Raw genomic sequence first — 13,318 nt, 5'->3', positions numbered from 1 at the left:
TTCAACGAATAAAGACGAGCACGTCATTAATTAAGAATTGCGAGTAGGGAGCGTGGTCGTAATGGAGTCGCAAATCTCAAGTCAAAGCCAGTAGATGTGAGGCAGCAAGTGAATGAGGTGAAGGTCAAATAGGTTAAGGTGCTGGAAGTCTATAAACTACCACAGAATGGATTTTGGGGGAGTTTATTTAGTACATTTCAGAAGGGAGAATTTGTCTATGATGTGGGAGTGCTTTATTTGGATGCAATGATTGGAGTAACATCAAACCAAATGGGTGCAAAACACAGTGGATCCACCATTGAAGTCAGAAAAAGATAATTACATGAATGGTTTAATCTCCTGACGGGGAAAAATGATATTTTAATGTCTTTTGGAGATTTTGTTCTAATTTCAGCATCACTTGAAGTGATTCAAGGACAATGAACAAACACACATTGTGTTTCAGCCAAGTGCCATATTTTTTAAGAGTCTGTCTTGATGACATTAACTCATTCATTGCCAGACGATGTGCAAAAATATGTCCACTCCAGTGACAGGGTTTTTGTCATTGCCTCTCAATTGCAGGACCCACAGAATATTGAGTTTTAGGACTTCATAAACATTCAATACAGCGTAAGAAACATAGACTCTCTTCTTCCATCAGAAAAAAAGAGTTACGTTATTTGGGTCTGGAGTAATATGAGGTGCGAGGCTCTACAAAAGTCAAATGCTGCCCCCTCTTGGAAAGAAACAAACATTGCCAGAGGTCTGACCAGCGCTTTATCAGTACCCAATGCAAGAAAAACCAGTGAATGAGTTAAAATCATCTGCGCAGAGAACTTCTTTAGCGATTACATTAAATGACCCAGCAGTGTTGTTTTGGCGAGCAAAGGGAATCAAATGGGATATATGGTATTCTTTCACAGTGAGTGAATGACATATTTATCCTATTTTCTGCACTATAAGGCGTATCGGAGCATAAAGTGTAACTTCAATGATTGTCTTACTTCAAAACGGCTTTCATATAGTGTATTGGGCGCACAGCATTATCACATTGTATTCCCTTTTGCGTAGCTCCATCCGGTGGTTGCAGAATTGTGGCTTCTGCTCACTGTCAGCTTTTGACAAAATTGGCTGATTTTAGGTGCACCTCATAGTGCAGAAATTACTGATTCCACTGCACTCCATGCCATCCCATCACTTCCTTCTCGATATACAACCAACCCCGCGCCCACCATCCCTCCCTTGCCCTCCCAACAGAAGGACACACATGCAGATATTCACGATCACTGTGATAAGGTGGAATGTGCAATGACAGGAGTTTGAAACCGACATAACAAACAATAAAATTCTAATTACCAGTCAGCGCAAACAATTTTCCCTGCTGTGGCATTTGGACCGCAGAACCGTTCAATTATTCATCAGCATTCTCGCTTTGCTGGAAGTGACTGGACAAATATGAATTGCATAATCGCGCATTCATACCAGGCCGTGTTTAATATATAGAATGGAACAATAGTGTTGAGCAACTACTATGGAGAAGGAGGGTGGGTAGGGGTCATAAATCAAGCTTCATTCTGCATGGATAAATCACCAATCAGAATGATACTCTAATTTTGGATCAGCACCAAATTACAACTTTGTCGATGCACCTGCTACTGTTCACATGCTCGAATGATGCTTTTAATGCATTATTCACAGTAAGACACATTTTTTTTCCACATTAATGTGAAAAAAAGAACTCATTCACTACATGTGCAAAAATGTGTCCACTCCACTGCCAGGGTTTTTGTCATTGTCACTTGAATTCCAGGACCAGGAGTTTTAGGATTACATAAACATTCAATACGGTGTTGGAAACCTTACACTCTCTTCTTTCATCAGAGAGTTAATTCCTAACTGAAATGGGTCTGGAGTTATATGAGCTTAAAATGAGGGCCGCTGTCCAAAATACAATGCAATACATTCATATTGGTTGATATAGTTTTTGAACAACAGCTGAAGGTAGAACAAATCATTAACATGGAAAGAAAGGAAATGCTGCCCCCTTGTGGACAAAAAACATTGCCAAAGGCCATGGCCAGCGCTTTATCGGCACCCAAGCATGAAAAAAAAAAATCCGAACAAATTCGGGAATCGTGCTCTACGTCATATTTTCAATTCCCGAATAAATTTGTGAATGGCAGTGAATGAGTTAAGGGGCGGGGGGGGTTGTCTACCAGCAGATTGAAAGCGAGCTTAACGACGTAATCACTGCTTTAAAGGACAACCAACGTCACTTTTTTGTTTCCTAACTGACATCAGAAAAAACGTTTTATAGCATCTAAAATACCCAAAACACGCAGTATATTTTTAGTTAAATGCAAAACACCAATAAAAATGACTTAAAGTGTCTAAAAAGTACTTCAATTTGGAACCGGAAGTGGCCAGTTTCAGAAGGTCCCACCCCCATGTTCATGGTGTCACGGCAAGACGCCTTGCCGTGCTCGAGAATCAAAACAATGGCTTCAGATTCGGAGAATATGCTTTCTTGTTACTCATCCAGTTATTAATATGATTCAAATAGTTCTGAAGAAGAAAGCATACATGTTTGCAATCGATTAAAGAATTTATTCCGTGTCACTTTGAGGCATCAGGGGTGGGAAATGTCGCACCCAAAAAAGACAGAACATGGCGACAAAGTCGTGTACGGAATTAATCAGCCTGTGGAAACGGCATGGAGCTTTGTCGCCCTCTTCTGCCTCTTTTTGGTCCTACACAACGTTTTCAGACCAAAGTACAGCAAAATGCATTGACGTGATGGAAGGACTGCGACAATGTGTCCTTTTTTCGGTCAGGGGCGTTCCTTCAGTGACGTAACATATGGACTCGTCACAAACTCAAAAACAAGACTTCCTGAATATTCAATGTGAGTCTTAAAACGTAAAATATAGCTATATGCGGTGGAAGCTTTGTAAAATGCGCTCAGTAGAAGTCATTTGAAGACATTTTACAAATTATGGACACAACTTGTCCGGAGACGTCGGTCGTCCTTTAAAGTGAAAGGAAGGTGTACGGCGGCAGAGAAAGTGAAGTCTTGGAGAATTCATGATACCGTAACGTCAGGCGAGGAACACTTCATTGTATATTCCCACCGGGTGACCTGCATTCATCATCAAAATTCACCAGAGCCTGACACGACTTGGTGGCTGTGCAGATAAGAGTCTGGCAGCCACATTGAAGGTGTATTAACGTCAGCAGAGGAGGAAAAATGTATTTGTTGCCATTTTGGACTGAAGACAGCCTTTTCATTTTGTTTTTTGTATTTTATTTATTTATTTATTTTTAGCGCTATCCTTCCGTTCCTCCCTCGTGATTAATCTGCACCGGGGAGACGGATTGCTGCCTTGCAGATGGCAATAAAACATTTTTTTAATAACCCAGAAGTTAATAAGGAGCTGGTCATTTAAAATTCCATTATCAGCACAAAGTATAGCTTTTCACCAGCAGCGCTCACCTTTGCCCAAGCTCCCCAAATGTAAGCCAGTAAGGCTGCTGAGAGCTTTCAATCCGTAGACTAATGTGTGTGCAAAGTGGGCGCATCCAGTGATCTGAATGTGTGAAAAAAGATGGCACATTAGTTATTTTATGCCACATTAAAGAGTGCCAGGAACACAATGACTGTCACAATTCAGCGTTTCGTAATGGCTGTTGTTGGGTGATTTTTTTTGCCAGGTTTGTCACTATTGTCGCTATGAAATTCAAAGATGGGACAAATAATCAACATTTTATGGGTCTTTCTTTTTTGGGAAAAATGCTTGACGTTGGAATTTTTGGAGAGGTATTAGAGTGAAGCATGAATATAAACATGTTGTCATAAGCAGAGAGAAGAGCCAAATACAGTGATACCTTGGCTTACGAACTTAATTGGTTCCCAGACAGTGTGTAAGGTGAAAAGTGTGTATCCCAAAAAATAAATTCCCATATGAAACCATTAAAATGAGAATAATCCGTTCCCAGATCCGCATAAAACATAATTTTCTACTTTCTCCCTCATTGCTTCGTTGTTGACCAATCACGTGGCTTTAACTGACTGGGGGCGGGGAATAGAGGAGCAAAACAAGCCGGCTGCCATTTTCTTGTTAGTTTTTCTTTTCTTGTTACTTGTCATCACTCATTGTGGCAGCTCCGAGTGTATCCTGAAAAATAGTTTGTATGCCAAAGTAAAATTTTCATAAATTTAACGTTCGTAAATCGAAAAGTTCGTAAGCCAAGGGGTACGTAGCTAGATAGCAAATAGAGATTGAGATAGCCATTAATAATAATAATAATAATAATAATAATAGGGGCGGCCCGGTAGTCGAGTGGTTAGCACACTGGCTGTGGAGCTTGCATGTTCTCCCCGGACCCGCGTGGGTTTTCTCCGGGTCCTCCGGTTTCCTCCCACACTCCAAAAACATGCATGGCAGGCAGATTGACCACTCCAAATTGTCCCTAGGTGTGTGTGTGAGAGTGACTGTTGTATGTCTTTGTGTGCCCTGCGATTGGCTGGCAACCAATTCAGGGTGTCCCCCGCCTCATGCCCGAAGACAGCTGAGCCAGCAACCCCCGCGACCCTATTGAGGAATAAGCGGTACGGAAAATGAGATGAGATAATAAATAATAATAATAACAATAATAATAATAATAATAATTTCATTTCTAAGCGACCTTCAAAACTCCCATGGTCACCTCACAGTCACAGCATCAATTTTCCTGTGGGTGACTAGCGGCAGCCACACGCGCCAGCGTTCACTCAACCCGGAAGTAACTCCAATAGATAGGAAGCTAGCTAGCCAACTAATAGATAGCCTCATAGACAGCCAGCTAACCAGTTATATAGCGCTTTAACAGCAGCTGAAGCTGTAGCAAAGCGCTAACATGGACAAAAGGCAAATGCTATCCTTTCGCGAAAGGGAAAAACATTGCCAGAGCAACATAGAAACAACAGAGAAACATGCTGGAGCTGTATCGTCTATTTTGAAAGTTCTCCACCTTGATATGTGACCTTTCCGTCATTTGGACGGCTCGAGTGGATACACGTGGAAATATGAAACTAGCGTGCATGGCAATTACGTAGTTAAAAGAGGTAGGCGGTGCCACTTGAGCATGCTAATAAAAGTGACTTGTTCCAGCTGACTCTCGTGGTTTGTGCAAAAATAGGAAAAGGTATGACCGCAACCCCATGAAAGAACCTCACATGGTCATTATTAGTGTGGTAGATAGAATGTGTCATCGTGTGAATGCATGAGACGGGGGAAATTCATTCCAGACATAGTCGACACCTGCTGTTCGGTATTTGCAGACGATACTTTTTTTTTACATGATCTGATAACATCATGGAGGCGTTTAAAACACTAATTGTGAAGATCGCTAATTATGAAGACAGTAATTGCTACAAGGAAGAAAAAAAATCAATGACTCCTCATTAACCCATACACTGCCAGATGTGAAAAAAAGGTGCCCACTCCAGTGCCAGGGTTTTTGTCATTGTCATTCGAATTGCAGGACCTACAGAATATTGAGTTTTAGGACTACATAAACATTCAATACAGTGTTAGAAACCTTATACTTTGTTCTTTCAGCAGAAAAAAATAGTTAACTTCAAAATTAGATGGGTCTGGAGTTATAGGAGCTGGATACGAGGGCGACTGTCCAAAATACAATGCAATACAGTTCATACATATTGGTTTATATAGTGCTTTAACAATAGCTTCAGCTAGAACAAAGCGCGCACATGGAAAAAAGGGAAATGCTCCCACCTTGTGGAAGGAAAAAAATAGGTCTGGCCAGCATTTTATCAGCACCCAAGCAAGAAAAAAACAAAACAAGAACTAATTTGGGAATGGTGCAATAAGTCATATGTTCAATTCCCGAATAAATTTGTGAATAGCAGAGAATGAATTAAAACAGACACAGGGAACAAATACAAAATGTACCACGAAACGGATAGACGTGAGGCGCGCAAAGATGACCACTCTACCCTACGACATATTGAATTCAGATTAGCTTCAAGCGAGAGCAGCCTGATGCCACATATCAAAACAGTGAATAATTGAAAAGAGAAATTCTACATTAAAGATGCGGTAAAATCTTGAAGCAAATTAGGAGACTGTCAATCAGTCATGAAGAAATAATGATATTTATGAAACTAAGTCAGATTCACTGGGAGTTAGGAGCTACTGCTATACATTTTTTTACGTTGATTTGGTGACGCGTCTGGCATCAGATAAAAAAAAAAACGCAAAAACTGCAAATTGTCAACACAGAGGAGAATAACTTCCAAGGGAAAAAAACAACTGTATTTTCCGGTGTATAAGGCATACCGTAGTATAAGGTGCAAGCTCAATAAATGATGTATTTGCAAACGTTTTCCAAATATAAGGCCCACAGGAGTATAAGGTGTATCTTCAATGAATGAAAAAAGTTTTCCAAACATAATATAGAAATAAAGAAAACTTTTCCAAACATGAGGCACAACACAAGTTTTTTTTTTCAGACACCTTAAAATATGTATATTTTACCCCTGTACACATATTGTAGAATCTCGTTAAGCTTTTTTTAAGCTTCAACGGGGATTCCCTAAAAAGGTAAGGAATACATCTGTGCTTAAACTGAATTTAAAAAATAAATAAACCAACAGTTGCTTAACGGACAACCGACGCCCCCGGCCAAGTTGTGTCCATATTTTGTAAAATCACTTCAAATGACTTCTACTGAGCGTATTTTACAAAGATTCCACGGCATATAGGTATATTTTACATTTTAAGACTCGCGCTGAATATTCAGGAAGTCTTAGTTGTATTAAGTTCATCCTGTCTACTTGATATCTAATGTAAAACAGATTCTTTTCTAACAGACAGTGTATTATAGGTGTTCAAATACCTGACATGTTTCGGCGTATACTTCCACCTTCATATTAGGTATTTGGACACCTACAATACACTGTCTGTAAGAAAATAATCTGTTTTAAATTAAATTCAGGAAGTCTTGTTTTCGAGTTGATGACGATGCCTGACATGACGTCACGTCTGGAACGCCCCTGACCGAGAAAGCGACACACAACGCATTTTGTGTACATTTGTAAGAGAGACCCTGCCCTGACTCACTCTTGATGGGAATGATGAGCTGCGGGATAACCGGCTGAATCTTTGGTCCGCCGTGCTCCAGTAAGTCATGGATGCCCTGACGGGCGAAGAACCCATAAGGGTGAGCAGTCTCGCATAAACCGTCAAAGAGCAGAGGAAGGAAATGGTGGTAGTCCAGCTTCTCAATGTCAACCTGCCAGGCGGGATACATTTCACAATTGTAATACAGTACAGTGAAAGTTATTTCATCGCTGGCAGTACAAATTTGATGCAACCAAGAAGAAACAATAACCAATAACCAGGAGTGACAAGCATGTCACTCCTAGGCCTTCACTAGTGCTATGTCTGAATCCGCTGCGAGTGTGGTGTTATATTACTACACGTCCACCAGAGGATTGGATTGGATTGGATTTGTCTTTATTAGTCTCGCAGTGGAGAAGTTTACATTTCCACACACAGGAAATAACTTGTCACTTGAAGAAACGTAACTAATACTGTCATTAAACTCTTCACATTTTTACGATGAATGTGTGGATTCATGATAACCTCATAAAATTGCAATAGTATTTGCTATTTTGGCTCGCGGAGCTGTCCAACCTTACTTAATGATGTCCATCTATTCTTCAAAAGTCCGACTTGAAAATGGCTTTAATAGTATATCTGCAACCAAATATATTTCTTCGCCTCATTTAGCCATTATGGGTTGACTAAACCGCTATTAAATCAACACAAAAATATATTTGCTGATGCAGCTCGCTACAGATACAGTGTGCTAGCTCAGGCCAGGATACTATGATTGGCTAGTGAGTAGCCAATCATATGACTAGCCAATCAGTGTTTGAGAAAACTGACGTTTCCAGCGCCTTCCGATTGGTTAAAGCAACAGTTTCATCGATATTGATTTTTATGCACCAGGGCCTGCAGAACTGATTGTGAAGGCGTCCAGATAGGTTTCTGACCGTAGTAACAAATGATGGCTGAAATGTGATTGGTTAAACGCTTAAATACGAAAGCACACGTCTAGAAGCAACACAACAGGGGAAAGGCAATGAAAGGAAGCTGAAAGCCAATTTGGAATTATTTAATAAGAATTTGTAAACAACATATGGACTGTTATTCAGTTTTAAGCCAGCAGAGAAGGGCTTGCAGGCCCTGACGGCCCACCATTGTGATAAACACTGCGCATGTTGTGGTTGTGTGCTCGATAGAGTTGAGCTGTGATGGACAGTCGCTAAGACAGAGAATAAAGAACAGAGCAGATGACAGTACTGTTGGGAATAGATAGCATTGGCTACTGTTATGATCGCGGCAGTTCGACAGCAACAAAGATAAATTTAATTAGAAATGTGAGACATTTGTTTTTAGCAACATGACACAGAAACATATGTGCGACATATGCATACACTCTGGCTGGGCCCAGCTGCTCAGGATCACCACATAGAGACATGTGGCCTTGTGTGAGCTGACATGCTAACACCTGCTTACACCATTTATAACACAGACAGAAAGAAAGCTGCATGGAATGGAACAGAATAAGCCTTAATTATCGCAGCGAATGGGAAAGGCCAGTTTGACAGCAGCAAAATGAACTGTTGCCCCACACTGGTATAAAAAAATGCAACAATATCAATGACAAAATATCAATAAATACTACATGTGATGCAGTGAATGATATACTCCTGTGTATTAAAAACAATTACATTGTGCATGCAGAGCTAAATGACAATCTGTACTTAAAAACAGATAACAAAGTACGCATGAAAGCGGCAAGAATAGTCAGCAGCATTGCATGTAGCAATGAATTATCTATCCATATGCATTTGATCGAATACTCGTGTATAAACAGAATACTATCCTGTACTGTGTGCATACTTCAGAAATGAATGTGATGGCACTGTAGTGTAGTCAGTGGCACTGTATCGGTGAATACTGTAAATATCCATAAAAGCAATTACATGTCCAGATTGAATATACTGTAAATGCATAATAATCTTATAGCTAGCTAGCTATACTGTACTGTATAGCTAGACAGATATATAGCTAGATAAGGTATACAGTATATGAGGTATGAACTGAAAGAATGACGACACACAACGGTGACAGCAATCAACAGCTGCACCAAAGTCCTTGAACGCAGCACAATGAAATAACCTAAAATGCCAAATGTGTCAGTTGCTCGTAAAAGGGCTCCAGTTTCCAACTGCGTATTTTTAACGCGGATTCAGCTGTGGTGCGGTGTCTCTGCGGAACGATTGTTGCGCGTGAGGGTTAAAGGTGGAAGTGCGGATGTTGATATTCGTGTGGTGAAAGGCAATCCCTTTGCGGCAAAAGAACCCCCCCCCCCCTTTGTTTCGGAGACCCAGCGGAGCTATACAAATACACACACTCTCTCTCTCTTGGCAGTCCATCGAAGTCGAGGATGACGTCGCTTCCATTGCTTTGTGGGGTATTGGACAGTGGTTATTGGCGCTGGCGGCGATGCCACTGTAGGTGACTATGAAGCCCGATTCTGGAGCCACAAATCCTGCCACATTCAGGACATGTGAGGCCAGGACCGGGCTGGCGAGACGGTACTGAAGCAGCACAAAGGTGTCTTTGCTCGTGCCGCACGATCCTCCTCTGGGTGCGCTTGTCTTCAAGTTGTGTCACCCCTTCGTGGCATAAGGAGCGCCACAGTGGCCTGTTCACTGCAGCAGACTCCAGATCGCTGGGCTTGATGTTGCAGTTCTTTAGAGTCTGTTTCAGCTGGTCTTTGTATCGCAGCTTAGGACCACCAGGCTTCCTCTTCGCTGACAAGAGTTGTCCATAAAGCACCTGTCGAGGCAAGCGGCAGCTAGGCATCCGGATGACATGTCCAACCCACCGAAGTTGCCTCTTTGCCAGTATGGCCTCGATACTGGTGGAGGCAGTGCGTTGAAGGATGTCGGTGTGTGGAACACGATCCTGCCAGGTGATGCCAAGGATTCGTTGGAGGCACCTGATGTGGAATGCATCAAGGCGTCTCACATGGCGTCGATAGATGGTCCAGGCTTCTGCGCCATATAGCAGCGTGGACACACACACTGCTTGGTAGACTGCGACTTTTGTTGGAGTTCTTAAGTGGTTGTTTTCGAACACACGAGTACGCAATCTGCCAAAAGCTTTGGAGGCTTGATGGATGCGGGCCTGGACGTCATCATCAATTAGACAGGAGGGTGTTAGAATGCTGCCGAGGTAGCTGAATTGTTGGACAACCTTGAGGGGTGTGCCACTGAGGGTGAACGCTGGGGTTGGAGAACTCTCTTTTGCCATGACCTCCGTTTTGGTTACATTGATCACGAGACCGAGTGATCGGTAGACGGAGGACATGGTATCAAGGGCATTTTGCATGGCAGCTGGGCTGTGGGCCAGCAGAGCACAATCATCTGCATACTGTAGCTCGTGGATGCCGCTGATCAGGGTCTTGGTCTTGGCCTGTAGGCGTCTGATGTTAAACAGGTTACCATCCAGGCGGAATTGGATTTGTACGCCGCCACCTTCCTGGATGGACTTATGGAAGAGGAGCGTAGCTGCCATCAGGAACAGGTTGAATATAGCAGGGGCCAGTACACAGCCCTGCTTCACCCCGACTTCCACAGGGAACGGGGAAGATTGCTGGCCACCAACAAGTACAGTTGCTTGCATGCCGCTGTGGAACTGTTTTAGGATGCCGAGAAATTTGGAGGGGATGCCAAATTTCTGCAGTATGGTCCAGAGAATGTCACGGTTAACTGTGTCAAATGCCTTTGTAAGGTCAATGAAGGTGATATAGAGGTCCTTGTTTTGTTCCTTGCATTTCTCCTGAACTTGGCGCGCAGCGAAGATCATGTCCAGAGTGCTTCGATCCTTCCTGAAGCCGCATTGTGTCTCTGGGAGGATGTCTTCGGTAATGTGCGATGTAAGACGGAACAGCATTACTTTTGCAAGAATCTTGCCAGCAACAGAAAGTAGGGAGATGCCACGGCTGTTGCCGCAGACTGACTTGTCCCCCTTCCTTTTCTAAATGGTGACAATGTTGCTGTCTTTCCATTCCTGAGGAAGTGTCCCGTTTTGCCAGATGTTGCAGATGAGGTGGTAAAGCTTCCGTGTCAGGAGGTAACCGCCGCTCTTGAAGACCTCAGCTGGAAGTCCATCAGGGCCAGGGCTTTTGTTGTTTTTAAGGCTCCGGATTGCAGAGAGGACCTCTGTGAACTGAGGAGGTTCATCAAGGGAGGGAACTGATGGAAGCTCTGGGAGGGAGTCAAGGACAGATGTGTCTGAAGGGTTTTGTAAAATCACTTCAAATGACTTCTACTGAGCGTATTTTACAAAGATTCCACGGCATATGGGTATATTTTACGTTTTAAGACTCGCGCTGAATATTCAGGAAGTCTTAGTTGTATTAAGTTCATCCTGTCTACTTGATATCTAATGTAAAACAGATTATTTTCTAACAGACAGTGTATTGTAGGTGTTCAAATACCTGACATGTTTCGGCGTATACTTCCACCTTCATATCAGGTATTTGGACACCTACAATACACCGTCTGTAAGAAAATAATCTGTTTTAAATTAAATTCAGGAAGTCTTGTTTTCGAGTTGATGACGATGCCTGACATGACGTCACGTCTGGAACGCCCCTGACTGAGAAAGCGACACACAACGCATTTTGTGTACATTTGTAAGAGAGACCCTGCCCTGACTCACTCTTGATGGGAATGATGAGCTGCGGGATAACCGGCTGAATCTTTGGTCCGCCGTGCTCCAGTAAGTCATGGATGCCCTGACGGGCGAAGAACCCATAAGGGTGATCAGTCTCGCATAAACCGTCAAAGAGCAGAGGAAGGAAATGGTGGTAGTCCAGCTTCTCAATGTCAACCTGCCAGGCGGGATACATTTCACAATTGTAATACAGTACAGTGAAAGTTATTTCATCGCTGGCAGTACAAATTTGATGCAACCAAGAAGAAACAATAACCAATAACCAGGAGTGACAAGCATGTCACTCCTAGGCCTTCACTAGTGCTATGTCTGAATCCGCTGCGAGTGTGGTGTTATATTACTACACGTCCACCAGAGGATTGGATTGGATTTGTCTTTATTAGTCTCGCAGTGGAGAAATTTACATTTCCACACACAGGAAATAACTTGTCACTTGTCAGAAACGTAACGTAATACTGTCATTAAATGCTTCACATTTTTACGATGAATGTGTGGATTCATGATAACCTCATAAAATTGCAATAGTATTTGCTATTTTGGCTCGCGGAGCTGTCCAACCTTACTTAATGATGTCCATCTATTCTTCAAAAGTCCGACTTGAAAATGGCTTTAATAGTATATCTGCAACCAAATATATTTCTTCGCCTCATTTAGCCATTATGGTTTGACTAAACCGCTATTAAATCAACACAAAAATGTATTTGCTGATGCAGCTCGCTACAGATACAGTGTGCTAGCTCAGGCCAGGATACTATGATTGGCTAGTGAGTAGCCAATCATATGACTAGCCAATCAGTGTTTGAGAAAACTGACGTTTCCAGCGCCTTCCGATTGGTTAAATCAACAGTTTCATCGATATTGATTTTTATGCACCAGGGCCTGCAGAACTGATTGTGAAGGCGTCCAGATAGGTTTCTGACCCTGGTAACAAATGATGGCTGAAATGTGATTGGTTAAACGCTTAAATACGAAAGCACACGTCTAGAAGCAACACAACAGGGGAAAGGCAATGAAAGGAAGCTGAAAGACAATTTGGAATTATTTAATAAGAATTTGTAAACAACATATGGACTGTTATTCAGTTTTAAGCCAGCAGAGAAGGGCTTGCAGGCCCTGACGGCCCACCACTGTGATAAACACTGCGCATGTTGTGGTTGTGTGCTCGATAGAGTTGAGCTGTGATGGACAGTCGCTAAGACAGAGAATAAAGAACAGAGCAGATGACAGTACTGTTGGGAATAGATAGCATTGGCTACTGTTATGATCGCGGCAGTTCGACAGCAACAAAGATAAATTTAATTAGAAATGTGAGACATTTGTTTTTAGCAACATGACACAGAAACATATGTGCGACATATGCATACACTCTGGCTGGGCCCAGCTGCTCAGGATCACCACATAGAGACATGTGGCCTTGTGTGAGCTGACATGCTAACACCTGCTTACACCATTTATAACACAGACAGAAAGAAAGCTGCATGGAATGGAACAGAATAAGCCTTAATTATCGCAGC

General features: G+C 42.3%; 1 protein-coding gene across 1 annotated transcript in view; it reads right to left on the bottom strand.

The window, feature by feature from the left end:
- Positions 1 to 13,318, bottom strand: part of pacrg (PARK2 co-regulated) — a 193,517-nt gene that overhangs the window by 84,874 nt on the left and 95,325 nt on the right. Inside the window, exon 3 of the mRNA XM_089005133.1 lies at positions 7,107 to 7,278. Within this exon, the coding sequence (XP_088861259.1) occupies positions 7,107 to 7,278 (172 nt within the window). The remainder of the gene's footprint in view (positions 1 to 7,106; positions 7,279 to 13,318) is intronic.

Source organism: Hippocampus bargibanti, linkage group LG09 (genome assembly GCF_051943395.1).
Source record: "Hippocampus bargibanti isolate YZ-2025 linkage group LG09, ASM5194339v1, whole genome shotgun sequence".
Classification (NCBI taxonomy): domain Eukaryota; kingdom Metazoa; phylum Chordata; class Actinopteri; order Syngnathiformes; family Syngnathidae; genus Hippocampus; species Hippocampus bargibanti.
This window is presented reverse-complemented; position numbering and strand designations above follow the sequence as displayed.